The following is a 26,125-nucleotide window of genomic DNA, read 5'->3' on the forward strand; positions in this document are numbered from 1 at the left end:
AGTGTCTTTTTACAGTCAAAGGTTATGCACAGGGCAGAGAGTATATATTGGGATTTACAGTGTCTGGGGCGTCTTGGCGTCTTGGGAGTGCCAACTTGCGTTAGGGGTTTTACAGCCTCTGATTACAGGGCTTTAGTTTGAAATGTTTATATAGCCTGGGTCTGTTCTAACTTTGCTTTCCTGTATCTGGGAGAATGCAGGACAAAGGGTCAGGTAGCTTGTTTTAAAGCTGTTATCAGGCTATAAGCGTATAATTTGTTTATCTTTCTGGGCTCTTCGAGACCTTTCTATACTTACAGTTCAGACGCACATGTGGAATTTGTCTTTACTTCTTTCTTTTGTAGAGAAAAGAAACACTCAAGAAAACTCTCGATCCCCAAGACACAGACCTTTTGAATTATTGATCTCAGTGACAGATCCAGTAGCTCCAAGTCCTCAGTCAACACCTGACATTATTGAGAAGTGGTTTGTCCCCTTACCATACTTACAGTCAACACAAAATCAAAAGGATCTGTCCAGATTACAAAGTAGGACAAGACTTAGAGTCACAGTGAAGATGAACCAGCAGAGGAGCTTAGTGCATGCAGAGCCCAGATTATTTTCTATGGCGGAGCCTGACATCCACACTCAATGTGAGTCACAAATGGAGGGGCATTTGGAAAGCTGAACACTCTCTACCTACAGAGTAAAAGGGGGTTTGAAGCATCGCCTCACATGGGAGTCGAAGAGAAATGCCCTCTTCACCAGCTTGGAAAGCAACGAGGATGTTTTGTACTTTCAAGGAACTGGCAGGAGTCAACCAGAGAAACAGCAAGCCTGACTTCTGATGTGCTGCTGTGGGTGTTCCAAACCCATTCTCTGTATTGGAAACCAGTGTGGGGTACCACAGAAAACAAGACATAGATCTCCCATATGATACAGCTGTAAGACTTCTTGGGGATATTCTTAAGGGACTCAATATTCTACTATAGATCCACTTGCTCATCCACATTCATTGCTGCTCTGTTAACAGTAGCCAGTAGCGCAGAAATGAAAACAGCCTAGATGGCCATCAACTAATCAATGCATAATAACAATATGATGCATATACCCAGTAGAATATTATTTGCTAGAGACCCACTCCAGCGAGGTTCAGGTCCCAATGAAGATGTGTGAAGCCCGAGGGGTGGGAGGTGGGGAGAGGGGGAGACTGGCAGAATCCAAGGGTGAATAAGGATGGTTGACCATGCATTAATTGAAAAAAGGTAACAACTTTTTACATTCAACAGTTTAGCCTTGAGCAAGGCTGCTAGCAGGCACAATGATTCAGGGATGAAAGTGGCCATTAACTTCGTTAGAGCATTTTTTCCTGAGACAAAAGCGCTAAGTTCAGCAAGTATGGAAATGTCCATTGCTGTCAAAGGCTCAGTATCTCTACCAGGAGCCCTTGTACATCAATGCAAAGGCCACAAGTTCCTCCTGCCTGGGATAAAGAGAACCAATGTTTTTAGCAAGCAGGAACTTTCCTCAAGGTCCTGAGGGAATGGAAGCCCTTGTCCAAATGTCTGACCTTGGGAAAAGGACTTCCTTTGGGGACCACACTCCACTACAACTTAAGAGCCATTTTCCTTCCTCAAGGGGCACGATGCAGTGTTTGCGCTGAGCTGTTCTGTAGTTGTGTTCCCCTGTGTCTTAGTTCTACTCTACTGGGTCCGTTTCCCTCCTACGCTCCCAAAAAGAAAGTCCTCTTTTTCCAGGAAAGCCTACCATTCTGATTCCTCTCCACTTATTAACTGACTCTTGCCCTTAATGGCCTCAGACCCTGGGTCTAGATTGTACCCTTCATCCTTGGAGTCAGGTGTGCCAGTTAGTAAATCTCTAACTTTCCTATTCTTGGTGTAATCCGGGGCACACAACAGGGAATCTTGTGTGCAGAGACATCACGCTATATGGTTCCGCAGTAGGGTTTTTTTTTTTTTTTTGCAAGAATTGTCTACAGAGGTTTTTTTCAGCTTTCAAAGTCCACATAAAATTTCCCAAAGGAAAAGGCATAAGGGAACTCTCAAATCATACAGTGGGGATCGAGAAAAGTTGAAGCGTAAGGGTGCTGGAGAACTGCGATCCCAGAAGTCGAAATGCTGGAACTGTGTCAAGCAGCCATGGTCAATGTGTGGTCCATGCCAATTACCCAACTAGAAAGGAAATAAAGCTATGAAATTAGCAGATTAGTGCATTTCTCAACCCTCATCAGAGAAGCTTCTTTTTACAGTATAAGGTGATTAACACAGAGACCCCCAACTGGTCGACACGTAGGGAGTAAGAGACTGGTGTGCTCAGTTTTAAACGGTATCTCACCCTCTTGAACACAAGGCTCAGGGGGCATTGTAGAAGGGGCAGAAAGAATGTAAGAGCCAGAGGTAGACATCTGCAGTAAAACCATATTTGCCAAACACACAGTGCAGTTGTACACATGAGCTCACAGCATCTGTGACTAAAAACACAGACCTGAACAAGATCAAGCCAGCCGAAATACCACCATGGTCAGGCAAGGAACACATGAAGTTGCACCATGGTCAGGGAAGGAACTCATGAAGTCCCACTGTGGTCAGGGAAGGAGCCCATGAAGTTGCACCATGGTCAGGGAAGGAGCCCATGAAGACCCACCATGGTCAGGGAAGGAGCCCACACCATGGTCAGTGAAGGAGCCTGTGAAGTCCCCCTATGGTTAGTGAAGGAACCCATGAAGTCCCACCATGGTCAGGGAAGGAGCTCACAAAGCCCCACCATGGCCAAGTAGCTATTGGAAATTAACAGCTGCTGGCATGTGAGAGGGTCAGATTTTTTCAGGGATTTGACTCTGAAATGCTACCTAAGCTCTAGTAGATGGCAATAGTGGGAGACAGGGAAGGAACTGAAGGGAGAAATGAGGGTGATTTGAGCAAAATGCATTATGTGTGTGTGAAAATTTTAAGCAGTTTTATACATGAGTTAGAGAATTTCCCATTGTACATGATAGCAGGTATGCAAACTGAGAAATAAGTCATAGTATTATTTTCATGTAGCTTGTCAGCAAATATAGAAGTGGTTAAAACAGGAAAGAAAACATAGAAAGCCATATCAGACTCACAAGAGAGGCCTGTGATTTTTGTTTGTTTGATTTGGTTAATAAAGAACTACAGAAGCTGGGGAAAAAAAGGTGAAGCAACAGAGTGATTGAAGTTCAAGTTTATCCGTAAAATTGCGGTTTACATAGTTCAAAGAAGAAGAAAACTAAAGAAGGGCCAAAAACCAGAAAGAGGGGAAGCATAATATATATTTAATTCTAATTTATTTTTTTGGTCTTTTCACATTTTTCAAACAGAACAAAAGTGATTAGAAACACTGTGGAGCAATGCAAGGGAGCATCCGCAGGTGTCAGAGATGTGGCTGTCTCTTATTTGCTGGGAGATGCCTGACAGGGAGGCTGAGTGGGAAGCTCACAGCTGCCAGAGGCAGGAGGCGTCTACCGTCCAAAGACACAGGTTCTTTACATTTTACCAAAAGTCATTTGCAAAGAAGCCCTTCTTGAGCTTCCGGTTTGATGCCTTTCATTAATGATTAACAATTTAAGCCCTGGAGTGGCAGAAAATCCTGGAGTGTCACTGGCAAGAGGTAAGAGAAGCCTGCTCAGAGGAAAAACAGCACGCCCTACCTCAGGCACTAAGTTGGTAAGTCACTGACCTTCATCGCGCAGCGGAAAGTCTGAATAACAGCTGATGGTCTCTATATATCCCTCTTCAAACCTCAAATGTTCTCCTGTCGACAAAATAAAAAGTGTGTGGCAGAAGGTGAACATCTATATCCACAAAGGCCATGGAGAAGGAGGAGTGAAGAAGATGAAGAAACAGAGGGAGGGAGAAAAGAGATGGGAAGGGAAAAGGGAAGGAATAGGGAGAGTAGAGAAAGTGGAGAGAGAGAAGGGGAAGGGGACGAGCAGGGAAGGGGAGGAAGAAAAGTGGAGGAGATGGAAGGGGGAGGAAGAGGGATGGGAGGGGAAGAAAGAGGGGGAGAAAGAGGAGGAGGAAGAGGGGGAGGAAGAGGGGGAGGAAGAGGGGGAAGAAGAGACTCCAAGAGGGAGAGCAAAGGGAGGAACATAGAGAGAGAGGGAAGGAGAAAAAGGAAGAGAGGGAGAAAAGAGACTTGGAAGTTCACCAGGAACGTTGATGCTAGCTGGTGGAGACAATGGCAGCTGTGGAAGACAAATTCAAGAAACAGACTCTATAAAGGAGTGTTTTAAATATTTTATATAGTCACATAAATTCATGGATTATGTAGAAGTGAATTGTCTACAAAGCAAGGGAGGTCCCATCTAGACTTTTTTAATTTAAAAAAGAATGTGGGGGAAGGGAGGAAAGGAGGAAGGGAGGGAGAGAGAGGGAGAGGAAGGAAGAAAGAGGGAGAGGGAGGGATAGAGAGGGGGGAGAGGGAGGGAGGGAGGGAGGGAATGAGTGGGAGAGGAAGGAAGGGAGGGAGAGAGGGGGAGAGAACGAGAGAGAGAGGAAGAGAGGGAGGGAGGAAAGGAAGGAGGGAGGGAGGGAGGGAGGGAGGGAGGGAGGGGTAGAGGGACAGGGAGAGGAAGGAAGAGAGAGGGAGGGAGAGAGAAGGGGAGAGGGAGGGAGGAAGAGAGAGAAGGAAAGAGGGGGGAGGAGGGAGGGAGGGGGAGAGGGAGAGAAAGGAATGGTAGGTGGTAGACAAAATGGCTCACAAACAAACATCAGTTCTGTTCCTGAATGGAGTAACCTAGAAGAGAGTCAGTGAGTTCTCTGAGGTCAAGTACTCTGCCAGGGTCCTGAGTTTGCAGCAGCAGCCGGCTGCAGTAGCTTTTGCTAACCTGACAGCTGCTGGAAGGTTCTAGCACTTATGAAAACCACTACAGATAAAACAACATTAGCAATCAGTTCTTTGCCTATTGCATTATCAATGCAAAAAACCACACAGCTCTTACCTTATAGGGAATACAAGATTATGCTAGAGCCGTATTTGAGTGACCATGGTTTGGGAACACAGATTCAGGTTGCCCCCAAATTACATGTCTCAACACAGAAGCCGTTTCATGAATCTTATAGTTTACAGAACAAAGAAAGTCTTAAGTCAAGACAAATTTAAAATACACTGGTGAGTACACACGAGAGGCAGGTACAGCGAGACGGTGGAAGTTTTTCTGAGGCCCCGGTTGCTCTCCAATAATATTCATAGACCGTTCAGGTTGGTGGAAGCTAGGAATCTGCTAAGTCAGTAGATTCCACAGGGTTTTTTTTTTATTATTATTTATTAGCCTTGGAATGCTAGTTATGGCACAAAGGTGGGCAAGGAAGGGCTGCTGAAGAGGCTAAATCTATCTCAAGTTAAAATAATCGGCCTCTGGACCCATCTTCTCTATATCATTGCACTCCTTTTTTTTTTAAAAAAAAAATATTTATTTATTTATTTATTTATTTATTTATTTTACATCCAGGCCACAATTTCCTCTTACTCCTCTCCTCCAGGTACCTCCCCTTACCCCTCTCTGTTCCTACCTGCCTTTTGTTTTCATCCTCCAAATCACTCCTCTGTTTCTGTTTAGAAAAGAGTAGGTCTCCCATGAGCAACAACCAAGCACCAAGCTGCAGTAAGACTAAGAACTTCCCCATGTCTTAAGACTGTATAAGGTGACCCCATATGAGGTCACCAATAGAAGCCAATAGAAGAGTTGGAGACGAGCCCCTTTTCCCATTGTTAGGAGTCCCACAGGAGGACTAAGCTACACAAGTACAGGATGTGTGTAGAGGGCCCAGGTTAGTCCACACAGGCTCCCTGGTTGTTGGTTTAGACTCTGTGAGCCCCTGTGATCCCAGGTTCATTGATGCTGTGGGTTTCCTTTTGGTATCCTTGACCCTCTAGCTCCTACAATCATTTGCCCCCTCTTCTGCAGGATTCCCTGAACTCCACCTAATGTTTGACTGTGGGTCTGTATCTGTTTCCAGCAGTTTCTGGATGAAGCCTCTCTGATCTGTAAAATAAAGGAAAACCATGCAACCATCCACAGATCCAGAGAGACTAGGTAACAAAGAGGGCTCATGGGGGGATGCCCAGATCTCCCTGGGAAGGGGAAATAGAAGAGATTTGGAGAGTGGACTGAGGGTCGGTGGGAATGGGAACATGAAATCATGTTGGGGGGTGGCCCATAAGGGAAAAGTACTGAAAGACTACTGGGGGTATTTGGGGGCCAGATTAAAAACCTGGTGCAAGAGAATCTCCCAAGAATCTACAAGGATGACCCCAACTAAGACTCCTATCAATAACCAATATGTGACTTGAATTGGCCATCTTCTGTGACCAGATTGGTGTCTGGCCCAATTATCATTGCAGCTCTAATAAGGTCGAACATGACTGAGGAAGACATTCAGCTTTGCCTTTGCAAATACGCACAGCCGCATGCACATACATGTAAACAATGGCTAGAGTGTAGTGCTGAGGTGGAACGCTTCCATAACATATATGAAGGCCCGGGCTTGACCCACAACATCAGCAAACAGAAAATGAACAAAATGGCTTAGGAGGGAAAATGAAATGAAGAGGAGAGACAATTATAACGGGGGCAGGGGCATCCGAAGACGGCTGGGGACCTGAGGGCAGCGGGAGGAAGGCAATCATAAAGTCCTAAAAACTGGAGTCAAGTCTCTAGCTGCCTTCACAGAGACTGGCATCATGAAAGATCACAGCGCGAGACGTAGCTATCACTCAGTGAGGATAACACCGCTCATGAAAAGAGGGTAGACCCTGCTCTGCCTGAGACAACCAAACTGTATCACCATTGGGTGCAGGTGGCCTTAATCTTGTCTCTTACTAAACTTGGAGTTTTTGAGTGGAGAAGCAAAACACTCTCTATAGAAATCAAACGTTAATTTTAAAAATGTTTGAACACATTAATTTATGGGTGCATGTGTGCATTGCGGGGTATGCTTGTGTGACAGCATGAATGTGGGGTTCATGTTACGACTTAGGGAAGACACTTTTCTCATTATATCCTGTGAGCCCTGGGGATCAAACTCAGGCCACTAGTCTTGGTGGAAAACACCTGTACCCACTGAACTGTCTTGTCAGCCCACCAAAGGCTGAACTTAAAAATTACATGGTACATTATGTGATTAGAATGTCCAATGTTGAGAAGCTTAAGGAAGATACATTGATAGCAAATAATGCCATGAAACGAGCCCAGCTTCACTGGAGAAGTGTAACTAAAACCAAGATAAAACAAACTAGCTGCCTTCTTAACTGCCTCAGATTTCAAAGGCTGACCATGCAAATGGATCCCGTGGCTGCCTCAAACACTGTTGGTGACAATGCAAAATAGCACAGTTGTACTGAAGAGCAGTTTGCCATCTTCCCGAGAAGATGGATATGTGCTTGTTACACAGCCATTCTAGCACTAGGTATTTCTCTAAAAGAAGCCAAAGTACATGGCTATACAGAGACCTGGACATGGGTGTCCATAGGGGCCCCAATGTAATGCTCAAAAATCTATAAACAATATGACTGCTCATCACAGGATGAGCTTGCTCAACACATTTTAACATAACTGCTCAGTGATAATGAAGAGCCAAATCATGAATATAGATTATATGTATAAACTTCAAAATGATTATGCCTAGTGAAAGAAAAAGAAAACATGTCCTGCATTGTTCCATTTTCACAGCATGTCTAGGGAATATCAATTACTACTTGTCATTAAAAGTTGGTCAGCAATAGCCAGAGGGGGAGAGCAGGACAATAGAAGATTTGGGGACAATATATCAATAGGTCACTTTATTAGTGGTATTAGTGGCATGCCGTTCTTGAACTAATTCTTAAGTAAAATTGAGCACTGAACATAGCACACACCTTGCAGTTCTACATAGTGTACTGCATAGCAATCTCCTGTGGCATAGAGACTCTAATATTATGACACAGCAATGAGCTTTTCCATGTGAACAAGATGAGGTCTGTTGGTTCTTCAATAAAGTCTACAGACATAGCATCAACTCATGGGCAGTATCAAAACAGATTTTGAATTGTATCACCGGTTAGGCAGACTTATGTAGACTTTGTTGTTAATAGCAAACAGAGAAATAGGCATTCCGATTTGCTCCTATGTCACTTTGGCAAAGCAGGTCATCTGTGAACCTGTATTTGCACTGAGGATCACCTAGCTCCCAAGCCAGAGTTCTTCAGGCATTCTACGGTGAGTCTGCTAAATCCTGTGATTAACAGTTCCAAGCCTTAGTTGCAGGATGCCTATTGTGTTGAACTGAGAGATGGTGATCAGTTCTATCCCATTTCATGTGCCAGTTAGATGGAACAGGCCCAGTTTTGACTGTTTGGTACCCGCTCTTCAAATGTACCAAAGGCATCTCTTTTTTAACTCACACCTATGGATTATGCATTGCCCTGGAAACTGTTAGGTGGCAGATCCTCAAGCTCTCTCTCTCTCTCTCTCTCTCTCTCTCTCTCTCTCTCTCTCTCTCTCTCTCTCTCTCTCTCTCTCTCTCTCAGAAACTAGCTCACACACCCCTGTAGCTCTCTGGGGGCAGAGTTGATAAGAAAATTTGCTGTGATGTGGCATTCAGTATCCCTCTCATTTATAGGTGCAAAATCAGCCCCCTCTCTTCTCACTCCTTCACCCCCCCCCACACACATCCTATCCCTAAACTAATAACCTTGAATTATACTAATCTTATCAGTACCTTCTTGACTTCTGGTACGTAAGCCAGGACAAACTAGATCATGTGGCGTGGAACTTGCTCACCAACCTGAAAACCTATAAAAATCAGAAACCCTCTTTATTGTCTAGAGTTGAAGCCCCTCTGCAAGTCCCACTCACACCGCTATGCACGATGATCAATCTGTTTTAATGTTTCTCATATTAGGATCCCATTGTTGTGGCCCATGAAGCTCTCTTTCTTCGTAAAGTTTACCTGAGAGATGACATCATGTCAATTATTTTCTATGACCCTGCTTTCTTTTTTTTTTCCCCTGACAAAAACTAGCCACCCAGAAAGAAAAAGCCACAATGACCACAGTGGAATTGAAACCTATTAGTAAGCAGAGTGAGGACAACCTAGTCATGCAGGTGGACAAGAAGAGCCCTTCCCAGAAAGGTAAGCTGTGCATAGCTGTGCACTACAGGAAGCAGGCATGTACACCTGCCCACTGAGTTTCTGGTGTGTTCTTTCCTGTAATGTAGTCCCACAAAACAGTGACTTCATCACGTTTAAGTTTTTGATTTGCTTTGAAACACAGTGATATTAAGTCACATCTCACAGTTAAGTGAAAGAAGGAAACACACTCTTCTAAGACCAGTTTTTCCCAGTTACTTTCTCTTTACCCACATGAGTTTACTCTTCACAACTGTTAACAAAGCTGTAGGCACACAGCTTCACACCCCATTCCTTTAATATCTGCATGGAATACTGCAAACACAATCACATAGCTTGATTAAAGTAACAAATGACATAAATATCCAAAATCAAGAAATGGAACATTTTTGTAAGCTTACTTCACCCAATATCATTTTTACTGCCTTTGTTCTATATGACTTTTATGCAACTCCATACTGTATTTTAACTTGCTAATGGTTTTCAGTATTGCTTTGTAAGATTAACAAAACCTTTTCTTCAACTTATTTTCAATTCTTTAAAGTTAGCACATCATGTAATGGGTCTCACTAAAGCATTTTCATCCTCTTGTTCTTTTTCCTCCTCTCGAGCCCTTGCTCCCTGCCCACCCCTGGCTCTTTCCCTTCCTTCCCCAGATGGAATACAGATGACTGAAGGCAGAAAGGTCAACTGTCTGGAGGAAGGAGGGGAACAGAATGTTACACAAGGCATGCTTGACATATCCCAACAAGTCCAACTTCCACACTTATTTACCTGAAAAGCCCTCCTGTGGCTGATGTTTAAGTTGTTTCCTTTGATTTTGATCCTTTGTCATTATCTCTGTGTGAAATGCATATGTTACTCGGCTATTATATGTATTTGGACTATTTCTGAGAACCATTAAGCTATATATCTTATGGTAAAATAACATAGCCCTTGGATAATCACATTTGGATTATTTCCTTAGGTTTTGAAATGAAAATGATAATTTTGAGACAAAATTTATGATTATTTTGCTTCCAGTGAAATAGAGACTTTGGTTTTCTGTCTCGATACAGATGAAAATATGTGGAGGACTGTGACCAAAAGAGGAAGTGACTTGTCTTGTGGCATAATGGCAACCCTTAACCGACTCCACCAAATAAAGACTGGCAGCAGGGAGCCATTGTGGTTGGAGACTAAGGGAAAAATTCAGACTTCAGCCACAACCATGTAGAATAGCCCCAAACCAAAAGAGAGAGGTGGGATGAGCGACTAGATTCTTGGGTATCTTAGGTGAAAAGACAGCAGTATGATCCAGGTAGACTGGATAAGGCAGCTTAGAAAAATACATTATAGAAAACTACATTAAGAAAACTACATTAAAAAAATACATTAAAGAAAATTACATTAAAGAAAACCTGTCAATGGCAGGGGGCTTGCCCAGCCATATACAAGGTCCTGAGTTTGAACCAGCATCACCTCCCCCCACCAAAGTGATATTAAGTAAAGTAAGAAAACTGCAGAGTGTTTGAGAAAATAGAATTACTACCAAGCTAAAAAAGCAAAGTAAGAAAACTGCAGAGTGTTTGGAAAAACGGAATTACTATCAAACTGGAAAAACCTTTGGAAAATTTTGGGAGTTGTCAGAGCTCAAGGGTTTATTTTTCACTTGTTAATCAGCTTAAATTTGATTTGCTCATCAACTGACTTTTAGTAAACAAAAAATAGAAAAATGATGCTGGACATGGTAGTGAATGCCTGGTACCCAAGCACTGCAAAGGCAGAGGCAGGAAGACCATGAGCTTGAGACTAGCCTGGCCTATCCAACAAGATCCTATCCCAATAAACAAAACCAAACAAGACAAAGAAAAATGCTTAAATGTATCTTCAGTGTCAAGAACTGTAGTATTGCCATACTGATCTCCAGTTTTTTTTCTTTTATTTAAATGTGGAATAACTCCAACATTATTTTTCTCTGTAACAGGGTAATTTAGAGTTCTGTAGTAGGAACCCCCTTGTTTGTTCCTGGCTGCTCAGCCCCGAAATAACCACATAGAAACTGTAGTAATTAAATTACTGTTTGGCCCATTCACTTTAGCTTCTTATTCACTAACTCTTACATCTTAACTTAACCCATTTCTATTAATCTGTGTATCACCACGTGGCTGTGACTTACCGGTAAGGTTTCCACACGTCTGTTCTCCGTGGCGGCTACATGGTATCCCCTGACTCCACCTTCTTTTTCCCAGCATTTAGTTTAGTTTTCCCCACCTAGCTCTACTCTACCCTATCACAGGCCAAGGCAGATTCTTTATTCATTAACCAATAAAAACAACACATCAGAGTTCTTTCATTTCGTGCCCTTTTCCCAATCATTCTTTGGGTATACTGGTATCATTCTATAGCTCTTCCTGCTGTTTTATATTGTTCTCAGTAAAATTCCGATGTTTTAAAATGCAAATGTTAGTTAATGCTTGCCACTCTTGCCCTTTCTTCTAAATTTATATGTTACTATGATAAAATACTCTGATTAAAAGCATCTTAGAGGAGGGAAGTTTTTTGTTTGTTTGTTTTAGCTTATAGGTTATAGTCCATCATTGAGAAACATCAAGGCAGGAACTCAAAGGCAGGTCTGCTTGGTGTTCTACCCAATACTGTCTCTAGTGAAGGAACTTAGTCAAGAGTTGTAGGAACCATGGAAGAATGTTGCTTGGTGACTTACTCTCTGGCTCATACTTAACTAGCTTTTCTACATAGTCTGGAACCACCAGCACAGGGAATGGTGCCACCCATAGTGGGCTGGATCCTCCTACATCAATTGACAATCAAAATATGCCCAGAGACTAGTCTCAGTTGAGACTTCCTTCTCAGGTGCCTCTAGGCTGTATCAAGTTGACAGTTAAAGCTAACTAAAGAACAGCCTTCGGAAAAAATTCTTTTGTAGTCAAATAGTACATTCAAGTAAACTGTACTGATGCCACCCAGTGATCCCTGTAGGCGTATCACCTTAAAGTCAATAGCCTGAAACAACAGGCATTTACCATCTCACCAGCATATGCCAGGAGCCGTAGGGCAGCACCTTAGGCAGCTCAGCTTAACTTCTCTGGGCCTCAGCCTGTCTCACGCCTTCAGAAACTGCTCCGGGGGCTCACACTCCACTCAAAATAAAAGCCACAGTCCCTCCAACAGCTCATGTGATCTTTAAGACTTGGTTCTACTCTGGTTGTCTCCTCTGTCACACGCACCTGGTGCTGGCTCTTTGAACACTCACTACTGGCTCTCTCCTTCCACGACAGGGCATTTCCACTAAGTGGAGTGTGCCTTCCCCTCAGATGCCTGCACCATCAGCTCTCAGGCATGACCCTGGAACTCTGCGTCTTCCTGTTTTATTTCCTGCACACCCACTAAGACAGACTTACTGTCTTGCCTTATGGTGTGTTGTGGTCCCCTCTGGAATGTGAGGCTCACTAGCAGTGTGCTGCTCCACATGGAGAGAGAGCAATAGATGTGTGTTCCATAAGAACTGAAGATACTAACTTGACTGGAGAGCACGGCTTAGGAGAGTGGTCTGTCAAGCTCCTACCCAGTTCCCCCAAGTGAACCAACTGATGTGCTCAGCCACAGGATGAGCTGGATAGACTTAGGACTCCCCAAGAGACAGATACTTGTCTGCTAAAGTACCCATGGAGGACCTGGGAGCTCTTTGACACCCTGAGAAGATGCTGAGTTCTGCATGCTCAGTTGATTTGTCACAGTCTCCTGGGAAAGAAAGAAAGAAGCAGAGGGTGTTGCAGAATGCCCTTTGCTGAAGTCTGTCTGTAAAGGATAACCTGCAGCCAGGCGAACACAGCTTCTGCAGTCATGTGACTTTTTTATCACGTCAGTCTGCCTAATGTTCTCTGCCAGGACCCCTCAGCAGTGCCACACTGCAGGCCTTTCCCAGAAGCCATGGAAAGCTGCCTGAAGAGCTCGGGAAGTAATCGGTTATCTAGCCAACTATCCTCAAAGGTCCATTTCTGAACCATTCTCACATGTCACTCATGGGTGCATGGCACTTTGGACAATGGACCAGGCTCTGGGAATGTGGGGGGTGGGGTGAGGATTTCCATGGAGCCACACACATGGATTGTTTCAACAGTTCTGTTTCCAGTGCAGCTTCACCGCAGGTTTTTAGCATTTGAGGGTGTCAACCTCCCTAAGGATGATGCCTCTCTAGGACTTAAATCTTAAACTTGGTTCATGTTCTTAAATCTCACATTTTAAATGAAAATTTATCCTCAACTTATTCAAACTTTAAATTTTATTTGTACACATTAGGCATGATATATTACATATATTATGTCTGTGATATGTAACATAAATATATTATATATCACTAGTTGTGCATACTATGCACATACATGTAATTTACATGTAACTTATGCATTATATTATTGTATATATTTAACTTTTAATATAAGTTTTAAATTTACTGTGAATCAGTTCATCAGCCCTAAAACTCAGGGATGTGGGAATGGGAGAGACAATATTATAGGAAGGACAGAAAGCCCCAAATGAAGCCAGGCTTTGTTAATTTGTAGTATAAAATGTTCCTTGACTTAAGTCACTTACCAGCTGCTTTGACTCTCCTTTTCCTGATTCCAGCAAAACCAGAAAGGTGATTTAAGTCATCAGATGGCCAGTAGTGATTTTAGTTGGCCTCAAATAGCAGCCAATGATAACCAAACTCCTAGTCCTCCTGCCTCCACCTCCCAAGTGCTGGGATTACAGGCTTCCACCACCAAGCCGAGCTTTCTATTATATCTTGTGAAAAATTAATGTTACCTCAACAAAGCAAGCCATGATATGATGTCCTGTTTCCAGTCCCGAGTTTGTGCGCCATACGCTACGGAATAGCCTTGCTTGCACATTTGGCCAACTTCACATTTATAGCGCAGAACTCCATCATAAGCATCACTATGGTCGCCATGGTCAACAACACAGACCAATCCCACCTCAATAGCTCCACCGAAGAGCTTCCTGGCGATTTGAATGGTGACCAACATGACACCTTAAAGCATCTTTCTACAAAGGTAGGCAATGCAGAATTTAAGTTTGTGCTCCCACTTGTGTGTGAGAGTGTGTTGCACACATGTGTGTGCGTGTCTGTGAATGCCAGAGGCCAAATTTTGGTTTCATACTTCAGGAGCCATGCACCTTGTTTCATGAGACAGGATCTCTCCCTGGGACCTGAGACGTGTATGCTAGAGTCTACTAACTGCCCGGCGGGTCCCAGGGATTTTCATGGTTTTGCCTCCCCAGTGATAAGATTACAAGTCACAATGCTGGCCTCTTTATGTGGGTTCTGGAGATTAGAACGAGCCTGTGCACAGCAAGTGCTTCACCAACTGAGCCCTCTCTCCAGTCCCTAAGCTCAATTTTTTTTTGCTATTCATGTTTGTATTTATTTTTCTAAAGTTTGTGTTCAAAATCTTGTTTTATAGTTCTTGGAAGAGAAGCCAGGGACTTACACATTCTTGACCAATTGCTCTACAATCGAGCTACTTTCCAGCTCTTTCCCTTTTCTCTTACATTTATTCTGTTTTCAGAAAGGGTCTCATTAAGTTGCTCATGCAGGCCTTGAGCTCACTTTGTTGTCCAGGCCAGCCTTGAACTTGTGTCCTTGCTTCAACCTCTTGAGTAGCTGGTATTACATATCTATGTAACCAGGTCTAGCTGTATTCAAAAATTTGATTGAGAAAATTCAGATCTAATGAGGCTTCTTAGACTTGGTAAATACCTTCCAGTGTGTGGCTCATAACAGCATTTTGTGCTTCCCAAAGGCCCCTGTGTATAATTGGAGTCCTCAAACTCAAGGAATCATCTTCAGCTCTGTCCAGTATGGCATGATGTTGATGCAGGGACCTGGTGGATTCTTGGCTGGGAAAATAGGAACAAAGAAAGTGGTCGGAATTGCTCTGCTTGGGTCTTCGCTGCTCACTCTCTGCATTCCATTGGCTGCCAATCTTGGACTAGGTTTTCTCCTAGCAGCGCGAGCAGTCCAAGGCTTTACCCAGGTACCAAGTATTTCCTTTTATTTGCTTTTTTAAAAAATGTAGACCAGGCTAGCCTTGAACTCAGAGGGATCTACCACCTGTCTCTGCCTCCTGAGTGTTGGGAATACATATGTGTATCAGCATACCTACCCCAGGTACTGAGTACTTTCAGACTTTGAGTTGGATGTGGATTTCTACACAGCATCATATCAACATCTCTAACCATCTCTATTTCAGGGCGCTGGCTATGGGGGTCAGTTTGCACTCTGGCAGAGATGGGCTCCTCCACACGAACGCAGTCGGCTCTGCAGCATTGCTCTCTCGGGTAAGGAAGTGCAGTCCAGATGAATGCCTGGCAACCCCACACTCCCCACTGAGCTCCTAAACAATTTTTCTGTTAAACAGTTCTTTATCTTTTACTTGATGTTAATGAAATGCTTATACAAATTAAGAAAACCAACACTTCATTTGGATTGTGTGCTCATTTGTGACATGACATTTTTTGTCTGTTTTGTGATTTGTGGCATAACTTTGTTTATGATATGATTTCTGACATTTAACAATGTTTTTTATGTCTCTAAATCGATCACTTTTATTTTGTGGGATTTAATTTCAGCTCACTGACGGGTTGTAAAAGCAATTACCCATGTTTTTATGAATTTGTACAGCTTAGTTTTTACATATCAACTCCTGACAACTCAATTTCCCTTCACTTGCTGGTCTATCCGGCCTGGAGAACCAAAATAAATCAACTGACAATATATAGGGGAATCTCAGCAGCCCACACACTGCAAGCTCCAGAGGCTTCCTTGTCTTTGGTGTTGAGGAATTGTTTGAGGAACTCCAGAAAGAAATTCTTGTCTGTCTTCAGAAAACATAGAGACCCTCCTGGCTTCCTGAGTGACACAGAGAGAGCAGATGGAAAATTCTATCGAAACAGGGTTGGTTGAGCCCACTTTCCTGCCTCAGTAAGACTGTGATATTACTTACAGTGATGTCTGGGTTAAAAGACAGGATCGCTCTAACCTGAACCCTAGAGAAAAACACCCTCCCCAGAAAAGTACCTGCCTAGGGCCCAAATGGCCTGGCTTCTGCCAGCCTCCAGTGCAGAACAAACTGCATGTTCCTTGTAGATGTGCCAAATCTTTGACATTGCCACCCTGCATTGCCATCTATAGAGTTCACACTTACGAATAAAATTAAGAGATGAAAACATCATGCAGTCTCATTTCAAACTAAAGAAGTGAGTTGAGTTTTAAGAATGTGATGGTAGTGTGTTGACCATCCCCTAGTGAAAGCCACATGTCCGCTCACAGGCAACACAAACTGGACTTGGACGTTTAAAAATAACAATTAGCACGCCTTTAATCCCAGCACTCGGGAGGCAGAGGCAGGCGGATCTCTGTGAGTTCGAGGCCAGCCTGGTCTACAAGAGCTAGTTCCAGGACAGGCTCTAAAAAAGCTGCAGAGAAACCCTGTCTCGAAAAACCAAAAAAAAAAAAAATAATAATAAAATAAAAAAAAATAACAATTGGGTGAGTTGGGAAAGAATTAGGAAGGGGTAGATACGATCAAAATAGATCACACGCTATTTTCAAAGAGCTAATAAAAATGAGAAAAAATAATCACAGAATATTTCATAATGTTTAAGTCCATTTAAGATTTTATGGTGTGGTCTATATTTCTAGCTATCCTGGGGTATTTAGGTGGTGTGTGGGTCATAGGTTGGACATGTTTTCAGGTACTACGAAATATACATAGAGGTAGGGAATTTTGCAGCCACTCACAGAGCTTTGGAACAATTCAGGTCAAACAGGACTTATAGCTCACTCTTAAGGCTAGTAAGTGCTGGGAAGAAGAAAACGTTTTATTAGCTTTGCCCAGAGCTCAGGAAACAGCCTCTCAAACCACACCGGAGGCTGTCATTGCACAAATTCTGAGTTAACTGAAAACACAGGGTGAAAGAGCAAGGAGAACAAAAAGGAGAACGGGGAGAGAAAGAGAAAGGGTGGAGGGAGGGAGGGAGGGAGGGAGGGAGAGAGAGAGAGAGAGAGAGAGAGAGAGAGAGAGAGAGAGAGAGAGAGAGAGAGAGAAAGAGAGAGAGGTGAACGGCACAGTTATCTTTTGAGAGATAGGAGGCAAACATGCGCAAGGACCATGTGTGCTCAACTGCCTAAATATTCAATATTCTTTCTCTGTCTTTCTACTTCATCAGCCTTTGCCCCAAGGGTGTGGTAATGGAAAACGGTTAAAGTTCAAGCAAGACTGTCCCCAGAGGAAAGGCATCTTGGGCCAAAGTCACCTACTTGTATGGCAGAAACACAGGGAGGAATAGAGGAGGTCAGCTAAAGATACTGATAATTACTGTTTTGTTTCTTGAGTAACTGGAGCAGAATGGATGACTGGCCCAGGCCTTTGCATGTACTGAATCAGCAGTGATTTACTGATACATGGTTCTTTAAAGGGGGTTGGAGGGACCAAGGTAAATTACTTATCAACGTCTATGCTAAAGAAACTCCTGAGAAATCAGTCTTAAGATACAAAATGAGGAAGAGATGCTATGAGATATTTCAGTACATGTCAACACGTACTGATGTTAAAATCCAGGCACGTCTATCTCTGCTGACACTGATCACTTCTTTGTAGTGAAATTTTTCAAAGTTCTCCCTTTAAGATTGCTTTAAAACATAGTACGCTCCTATTCTTGACACTCTGCCTGCCGCTATGCAGCAGAACACAGAACTTGGGCTTTATTTCTAACAAGGATCCTATGCTATTGGTATTGCATATAGTCAGGAAAGAGTCAAGAACAGAGAAGGAAGTGAGAGTGAAGAAGTGAGAGGATGCACACTTAAGAGCCCAGGCTTGAGGCAGATTGGGAGGGGAGGAAGTCAAGAGCACAAGACAGGACATGACCTTGGCTGGAAAGAGGAGTCTGCCCCTCACTGTAATCAAGGCAAAGGCAGACATTTAGGGGAAAGATATGGATCGGGTGGACCTGGTGGTAAAATAGGTACCCACTTCCAGCTTTCTATACATGCACCCTGGAACTCGGTACTCTCTTTCAAATGCCCCCTTTCCTGTTATTAAAAGGAAAAGCCCCAACCCTGGGGCAGTTTATTTAACTGCAGTTGGCTATTCTTGATCACAGGCAAGTTTGATTGTTAATATTTAAATAAGATAGCACAGACAATATGCTTCAATAAACATGAATAAAGGAAAAAGAATGTGTAAGCAATTATTTCCACATTGCGGTGTAGGTTAAAAAGCAGTCTAGGCAAAAGAGTAAATTTGGAAGGCCATAGATCTGACTCCACAGCAGTCTGTAACTGCTGACTGTGAAATATAACCACGTCAACAAGGCTAAAGATGGCAGAACGCCTGCCCAATGCACAGAGAATCTGTAGCTTGAGACAAAGGGAAACAAATGGGAGAAACAGAAAAAAGACAGCCAACAATTTCAGTTGGTTTTTTTTTTTCCTCTTACTCTTCAGAGGCCACCACCCTGCTCCCAAACAATCACATGGAGAGTTAATCTTACTTAGGAATTCGCGGGTCTTCGTTTGACTTGTTTCCACTTTGTTTTCTTTACTTCTTACTCCTTGGCTGGCTGTGTGACTGAATGGCTGGTCCCTGGTGTCCTCTTCTCATCCTCCCTTTCCCACTCCTTTCTTCTCTCTCTTCTCCTATTTAGTCTCTCTGCCTGCCAGCCCCTGCCTATCCCTCTCTTGCCTAGCTATTGGCCATTCAGCTCTTTATTAGACCAATCAGGTGTTTTAGACAGGCAAAGTAACACTGCTTTACAGAGTTGAACAAATGCAACGTGAAAGAATGCAACACATCTCTGCATCATTAAATAAATATTCCACAACTTAAACAAATGTAATACATTTTAAGCTGATATTCTACAGCAAACAATAAAGTTGGTAAACAGGAAAAACTGTACCTCACTACAAAGAGCAAAGTTTGAAATGGGGGCTCTTTTATTATTTATACTAAAGGACAGGTGTTTAAAATTTTTTCAAGGTATTAGATGTTATAAAGGAGATGAGAAAGAAAATGTTGGCGATTTAAGCTGCTACAGCTTTCAACAAAGCTCTTTTACTGTATTTACCAAAATTTGAAATATACATAGCCTTTCATCCAGCAAGTCCACCTCTGATACGCTATTATACAAATTATGTTCATATTCAGAATGAGTAGTAATTCCTGTTTGGGATTAGAATCTTCAGTGCAATGGAGATCTTTGTAAGAACTATTGTTCACTGAAGATAGCTGTTGGGGCTGGCACGATGGCTCTATGGTTAAGAGCATGTACTGTTCTTGCCCAGGACCCAAATTCCATTCCCCGCACTTGTACCTGTAATGGCAGCTCTAGGGGATCTGACATTCTCTTCGGGCCTCCACGAGCATTTCAGTCATGTGCATGCATACTGCACGCACATACATAATGTAATTAAAAAATAAAAAATTTAAAGATAACTGAAACCCTTGGGCCATTATCATCTTACTTATTTTAAAATAACTCCATACACATGGACTTTGACAAGAATACTAATCATAAAACGTGAGATTGCTTAGAAATATTTGAAAAGCTGTGAAATGGGAATACGCCTGACATATATTAGAATTCTCTGAAGTTATAGAAATTGGAACACTATCATTAGCATATTTGTGCAGAAATCAGCTTTCTGTGAATGCGTTTACAAAGAGAATGAATGTATGTATCTCTATAAACAGCATATAAGTGCATAGAAAAGAAGGCGAGTGACTGTTTCTTGTACAATAAATTGTCATGATGTTTGTCTTCAGAAGGATGAGGGGGTGGAATTGGAGAGCATACAACAACCTTGACTATTCATGTGCTTTATTCAATAATAGATAAATTATTGAAAATTAATACAGCATGGAAGTAAGTATGACAGTCTCCTGCAATGTCACTTGGGAATTTTGAGGGGAAAACAAAAGACTTTTAGGAAGTATATAAATTAAATGAGCAATCTGAAGGTTTTACATTTGCACATGGTTTTCTGTGGTTTGGTGGCATGTCTCCATGTTCACTTTCAGCCCTCGCTATCTGTCTGGTAGAAAGCAGGGGTCCCACTACCTTTTTTCTTTCTTTCTACAGGAATGGTATTGGGAATCTTTGTTGTCCTCCTTGTGGGTGGCGTCATTATCCAAGCCCTTGGATGGCCCTTTGTCTTCTATATCTTTGGTAAGCTGCTGGCTTCTGAGCTATTCAGTCATGCTCTTCTGAGGTTGTGCATCTGTGTGTACTTTACTGAAGGAAGAGAGTCCAAATATAAAAATGTCAGGGAAGCGAAGTATCATAATATAAGGAAATAACCTTTGCTAGCTAAATTGTGGGGATCCTCTGGCTTCATATAAAGTACTATTCTCTTGCCCTAAGGCTCAATGGGCACAGATGCACCGTGCCTTGTAGGCAGGAGGGGAAGGCCTGCAGAAGAGTGCTTTCTAAGAGATAAGAATGCAATCCAGAGACTAAGTGTAGCTATGGGGCTTGTCTTTGGTTAAACACAACAAGGGGGCGGCATCCTGGGCAACTCTCAAGTTTCCCAATAAAAAGAAAATATCAAACACTGAGAGTAATTCATGGTAACTTCACTCTTGGCCCCAAGACATCTATTTAACTAGAAACCAAGGACGTGCTGCTTCACCTACCATTGCCACTGGAGGGGCTTTGCATTTTATTTTCAAACTTCCTATCAGCTTGTTTTGTTCACATGCCTGTTCCCTTTCCAGTCAGTGAGTATCTAAGGACAGAGATGGGTTACTGTCAGTTCTTGAAACTTTGTAGGGCTCAAGAAACATGAAAACTACTCAAGAGATAATTGGGTGGATATATTAATACCAGACAATAAGGAGTCTTACCAACTCACCAAGAAGACACAACAATCAGAAATGAACATGCACCCAACAGCAAAGCCCCCAAATGCACCATGCAAGAACTGATGGAACAAGGTTGGGATGTAGGCCGGTTGATAAAGTTCTGGGCTAGGAGGGAGCCATGGGTTCAGTTTCTAGGAAAACTGGGCGTGGTGGCACATGGCTCTAATCCCAGTTCTCACAAAGCAAAGACAGGATGATCAGAAGTTCAAGGGAAAGCTTGAGACCAGTCTGGGCAACTCAAAACAGTGTTCTGTGGAGCAGGAGTAGGGTAAGGAAACAAAAACCTTCAAGAAATATTAATCAGATAGCTTAGGCAAATAGGTGAGCTCCAAAGTCAGTTAGAGATTCCTGTGTCAAAGAAATCAAGGAAGGAAATTCTCTCACCCCCACCCACAAACACCAGACCTACAAATAAAATCTGGAAAAATTATTTAGAAGAAAATGCTTTTTTCTTTAGTTAACCAAATAATTCCTAAATATGACACCACTAAAAGTATGAGTCACTGAAAGTAGATGGAATCGATGAATTAGATATCCACAGAGTTAAAAAAAATCCTCTTCAAAAGACATTGCTAAAATAATAAAGAGACAAACTGGCTCAAGGAGGATATATCCACAAAACAATTATTTGTTTATCTAAAATTTGTAAACAATTTTCAAAACTCAATGAGAATACAAGACCCTCAATTGAAAACTAAGCAGAAACATTTCACCAAATACACACAAAGAGAGCACAGACCTGTGACCAGGGGCTGAACTAAAACATTTAATCATGGCGGCATGAAAAGCAAAAGTACAATGGGATACAGCCATATCCTTATTAAAATGGCTAATACTGAAAATATTGACACTAAGTGTTAGGCTCTCCCTAAGGTCTGTAACCCCCTTCCCATACACAACAGACTAAGAAATGTATTAGACAGCTTGTTTAAGAACTGGGGAGGGCTCAGAATGAGCTTTGGCAATGGCCTCTCCTAGAAAATGTCCCAACATAAGAACAAGCCATTCGAAATACCTAAAGGAGGCTAAGGCAGCCCAAAACAAAGATTATAATTGGGAAAGCACACATTTCCAATTATTGCCGCACTGTTCACAGTATCCCAAGCATGGAACCAGCCTAGATGGCCAGCAAGAGAGAACAGATAAAGGAAATGTGGTGCAAAGTCACAGTGGAATTTGATTCAGCCAGAAAGAAGAATGAAATTACGTCATTTTCTGGAAAATGGAGGGAACTGAAAATCATAGTAAAAGAAATAAGATACACAGAACAATCCACACATTTTCTCTCATTTGTGGGAACTAAAATTCTTTGTAAAGTATCTGTCTACCTATCTACATGTATGCATATATACGTAATACATACATGGGTCACACATACATATACATACATAAAAGCAGGCAGGCAGCAGAGAAAGGAGATTAGTAACTGGTAGGAGGGGAGAGGGAGGAGAAACTCAGGAGAGTATATGAAGAAGCTGATATGCTCAAAATGCATTGTACATTTAAAAGTAATTATTAAAAACCAACATTATGTGCAATGACTATTACAACAATTAAAAAAGAAAAAAATGTGAAATCCATATGAAGTTTAGGATTTAGTAGTAAGAAGTCAAAAAAGTGTTGACAGATGTCCTATGATGTCAACACTGGAGACATAGGACAAGAGGGATGTGGCAACTCTAGGCTATCTTTGCAACATTTAAACAATCCTAGTATTATTCCATAATTTAAAGTCTGCTTTAAAAAAGACAAAATGAGCTATTTGATGAACTCTCCCCTTGCTCACAGGAGGTCTTGGCTGTGGCTGCTGCCTTCTCTGGTTCATTCTGGTTTACGATGACCCTGCCTCTCACCCATGGATAAGCAGTTCAGAAAAAGAATACATCTTATCCTCCCTTCACCAACAGGTACTCATAAAACCTCCAACCTCTGCAAAAACCTTGCATCCACATCTGGGTTCTGAAGGGTGGCAGAGACTTTGAGCCTTATTTTGATCTTACTACTCAGACCATTTGCTTTCAGAACAGTTCAGAAGAGCAGCCACTTCCCATCAAAGCCATGCTCAAATCTCTGCCACTCTGGTCCATGTGTCTTGGCACTATGACCCACCAGTGGCTTGTTAACACCTATATAGTATACATCCCAACCTACATCAGTTACGTGTTCAAAGTTAACATCAGAGACGTGAGTAGATATCATTCCTTTCCTTCATTGTGTTTGCATGATTCCTCCGCTACTCAGGTGTCATAAATCATTCAATCCGCAGGACATTAACTCTCATGACCCCAAAATAATCTGATCTTTCAAACTGATGACAGCAACCTTGTTAGGGGCATGACGTAAGAGGTGGCCAGGATTCCCAAGAAAGGGTGGTTTCAGAGAGTCGGGATAATCTGAGGGAATTACCAACAAGTTGTTTCCACTGCCTGAATTATGGAATTCACCCAGTCTTTTCACCTCAGAATGGGTTCCTGTCTTCTCTTCCCTTTTTCGTTGGCTGGGCCGTTGGTATCCTTGGAGGCCTGCTGGCTGACTTTCTTCTGAGCAAGAATTTTAGGCTCGTAACTGTAAGGAAAATCCTCACAGTTTTAGGTAAGAACAGGGTATGAGGGTTGAATGACTTCTAAGTATTCAACAACCGAAGACTGCATCTCACCCTTGGATTCTCTCTTCTGCACTCCCTAGGAAATCTTCCCTCAGCAGCCCTCATTGTGTCTGTGCCCTACATCCAGTTCAGCTATGTCACAACAATTGCATTTCTGACACTCTCCTGCGGACTAGCCCCTCTATGTCAGTCCGGAATCTATATCAATGCTTTAGACATCGCCCCAAGGTGGGACTCCTACAGCTGCTCTTAGTTTTACATTTTCTGGGTGAAGAGAGGGTAATCGGTAGTGTTCTGGGGTCTCAAAGTATAGAAAACAAAAAATCATAAGCATGGACCATAGACGGGCCTATGGTGTGTTGGGTGGAAGGGTGTCGACTTATCATATCGCCTCACATTGAATATACAATGCCCAAGTCCTTTTTGATGTAATTACTTGGTGGATTCATACATAAAGCAAGGCTAAAAGATACTGTCAACTATGTATGGGTTTAGCCTGGGACATTCCTGTCACCCACAGGTATGCCAGCCTTCTCATGGGAACATCAAGAGGATTGGCACATTCATCAGCTGTGCTGGTACCCCTTATTGGTGGCTTTTTCCTCGATCAGGTAATTTCCATGCCAAGACAGACTTTTAAAATACCACATGCATTTGTAAAAGTGATAATAGTTAAAGAGTGTAGTCAAAGGTTGGAAAATAGTGTTGAATTTTGGGTGACCATGAAGTGTAGAGCAGAATGAACTAGAGTTGAGGTCATTCTGGAGTCAGAGAACTAACCACAGCTCCACTCATAATCCCCATTTGAAATAGGAAACAACCCTAGATGATTTCCATGCTGACCTGCCAAGTCATTGAGGCTGAGTTTTTATTGTGTAAATAATTACACACAGGGAAGGAGAGGAGAGGAAGCATGTTAAGTGCATGCCTCATGCTGGTATTATGATAAAGTATTTTTTTCTCAGACAATGTTTCCTGGCTATCCTGGAACTCACTCTGTAGACCACATTAGCCTCAAACTCACAGAGATCCTCCTGCCTCTGCTTCCTGAGTGTTGGGATTAAAGGCATGTGCCACTACCACCTGACTATGTATGAGACGCATTTTATACAACACAATCTTGTTTAGCTTTTCATTCTAACACAAGTATGAACATTAACAACATCACCCTCATCCCCTGATGCTTAAACTGAAAATATGATACATTGAGTCTTCCTGATCTGAGGAAAGAGCTCTGATGCCTAGAATCTCTTTACCACATTGTAACGTTTGATGGAAGATTCTTAGAAGAGTAAGTTTTAGCATAGCATTTGTAGGCAAGGTTGGGCAACAGAGAATGTGTATGACACATTGATAATAATGACAAACATAACTCTGTAGGTCAATCATGAGGGTCTCCAAATCTCTCTTACGTAGAAAATTTTGAGTATATTTTGGATTTCCTTTATCTAACGATCAAAAAAGAGTTGTAGGAAATGAATCTCGGCATGGAAAACCCCTGGAAACTGTCATCTGAACTAGTGATTCAGTTTCATCAAAAAAGAGAGGCAAGAAGTCATATGTATTTTGGGTTTTGTGTTCCCAGGACCCTGACCTTGGGTGGAGGAATTTCTTTTTCTTATTGTTTGCCGTTAGCCAGTGTGGCTTAATCATCTACCTCGTGTTTGGAAAAGCAGAAGTCCAAGAATGGGCTAAGGAGAGGATGATGACCCGATTGTGAAGGTACCAGACGATGATCTCAGTAGAGGTACAGTCACAGGACTCCAAGATAGTCATTTCCGGTCATGTTCCTTCCTCAGCTGTTCCACTTCCAGTAAAGACATCATGACACCTGCTGTTTCCTGTGTGAGAAGACTTGGGTCAAAAATGACATCTGGGTTCCCTGCCCCCTCTCATTCAGACTTCTTGTGAAGAAATGTAAGATGAATAAAAGATCGAGTAAAACGACAGCAAAAGACTCCGTTGCCATCTTTTAATTGAGAATGTGGGCACTGACGTGGTAGGTTTCACTGTCTTTAAAGAAAAGAACAAAAGTTTTTGAACTCTTAGTCTAGAGAGGCAGTCTTAGTAGAACAATGCTTTATTTTCTATTTGTCAGATTTGATATTAATTTCTTTCTGTGCATGTGGTTCTAGAGGTAGAGCAAGCGCTCCACCACTGGTATGCACTCCTAGCCTGGAGTTTCTACTTGCTGGGTTGGTTACTGCCATGTTTGTCACATGTGTTCCATTTATTTTCACTGTGTTCAGGCTACTGGAGGGTGAGTTGCATGGCCACACTCCCTTGCCCACCAGCTTCAGCCAGGGTTTTGACAGAGAAAGGAAAACGTAGTCTGTAGATCCACAGGCCTAGCAGGCAACCCTCTTTATGTGTTCTAGTAACTTCTTCCCTCTGTCCATTTGGTCTTGTTTGTTTGTTTTGATCTTTGTGCCAGATCTGATTCTCTCTATAATCCTTTGTGG

At 42.4% G+C, this 26,125-nt stretch overlaps 1 protein-coding gene and 1 long non-coding RNA gene across 2 annotated transcripts; one reads left to right on the forward strand and one right to left on the reverse strand.

The window, feature by feature from the left end:
* Nucleotides 1–2,034: 2,034 nt before the first annotated feature.
* LOC119816490 lies at nucleotides 2,035–11,313 on the reverse strand. Its single transcript, XR_005285776.1, has 3 exons — nucleotides 11,290–11,313; nucleotides 3,700–3,774; nucleotides 2,035–2,171 (listed from the first exon to the last, which is right to left on the reverse strand). It is a non-coding gene; the product is annotated as an uncharacterized LOC119816490 (long non-coding RNA).
* Nucleotides 5,982–25,612, forward strand: Slc17a3 (solute carrier family 17 member 3). Its single transcript, XM_038333205.1, has 12 exons — nucleotides 5,982–6,058; nucleotides 9,024–9,134; nucleotides 13,977–14,185; nucleotides 14,936–15,169; nucleotides 15,386–15,473; nucleotides 20,277–20,363; nucleotides 22,847–22,965; nucleotides 23,081–23,242; nucleotides 23,521–23,650; nucleotides 23,744–23,891; nucleotides 24,184–24,274; nucleotides 25,249–25,612. Exons 1-12 carry the CDS (start codon nucleotides 6,028–6,030, stop codon nucleotides 25,381–25,383), a joined length of 1,545 nt encoding a protein of 514 aa, XP_038189133.1. The 5' UTR covers nucleotides 5,982–6,027; the 3' UTR covers nucleotides 25,384–25,612.
* The last annotated feature ends 513 nt before the right edge of the window (nucleotides 25,613–26,125 follow it).

This window comes from Arvicola amphibius, chromosome 6, assembly GCF_903992535.2.
Source record: "Arvicola amphibius chromosome 6, mArvAmp1.2, whole genome shotgun sequence".
NCBI classification, from domain to species: domain Eukaryota; kingdom Metazoa; phylum Chordata; class Mammalia; order Rodentia; family Cricetidae; genus Arvicola; species Arvicola amphibius.

Bases quoted from the DNA above. Each gene is read 5' to 3' on its own strand.
- Slc17a3 (XM_038333205.1), top strand. From the start codon at position 6,028: ATGCAACCATCCACAGATCCAGAGAGACTAG. The intron at 15,170-15,385 runs GTACCAAGTATT...TCTCTATTTCAG, and splicing joins CAGTCCAAGGCTTTACCCAG to GGCGCTGGCTATGGGGGTCA. The intron at 22,966-23,080 runs GTACTCATAAAA...ATTTGCTTTCAG, and splicing joins TATCCTCCCTTCACCAACAG to AACAGTTCAGAAGAGCAGCC.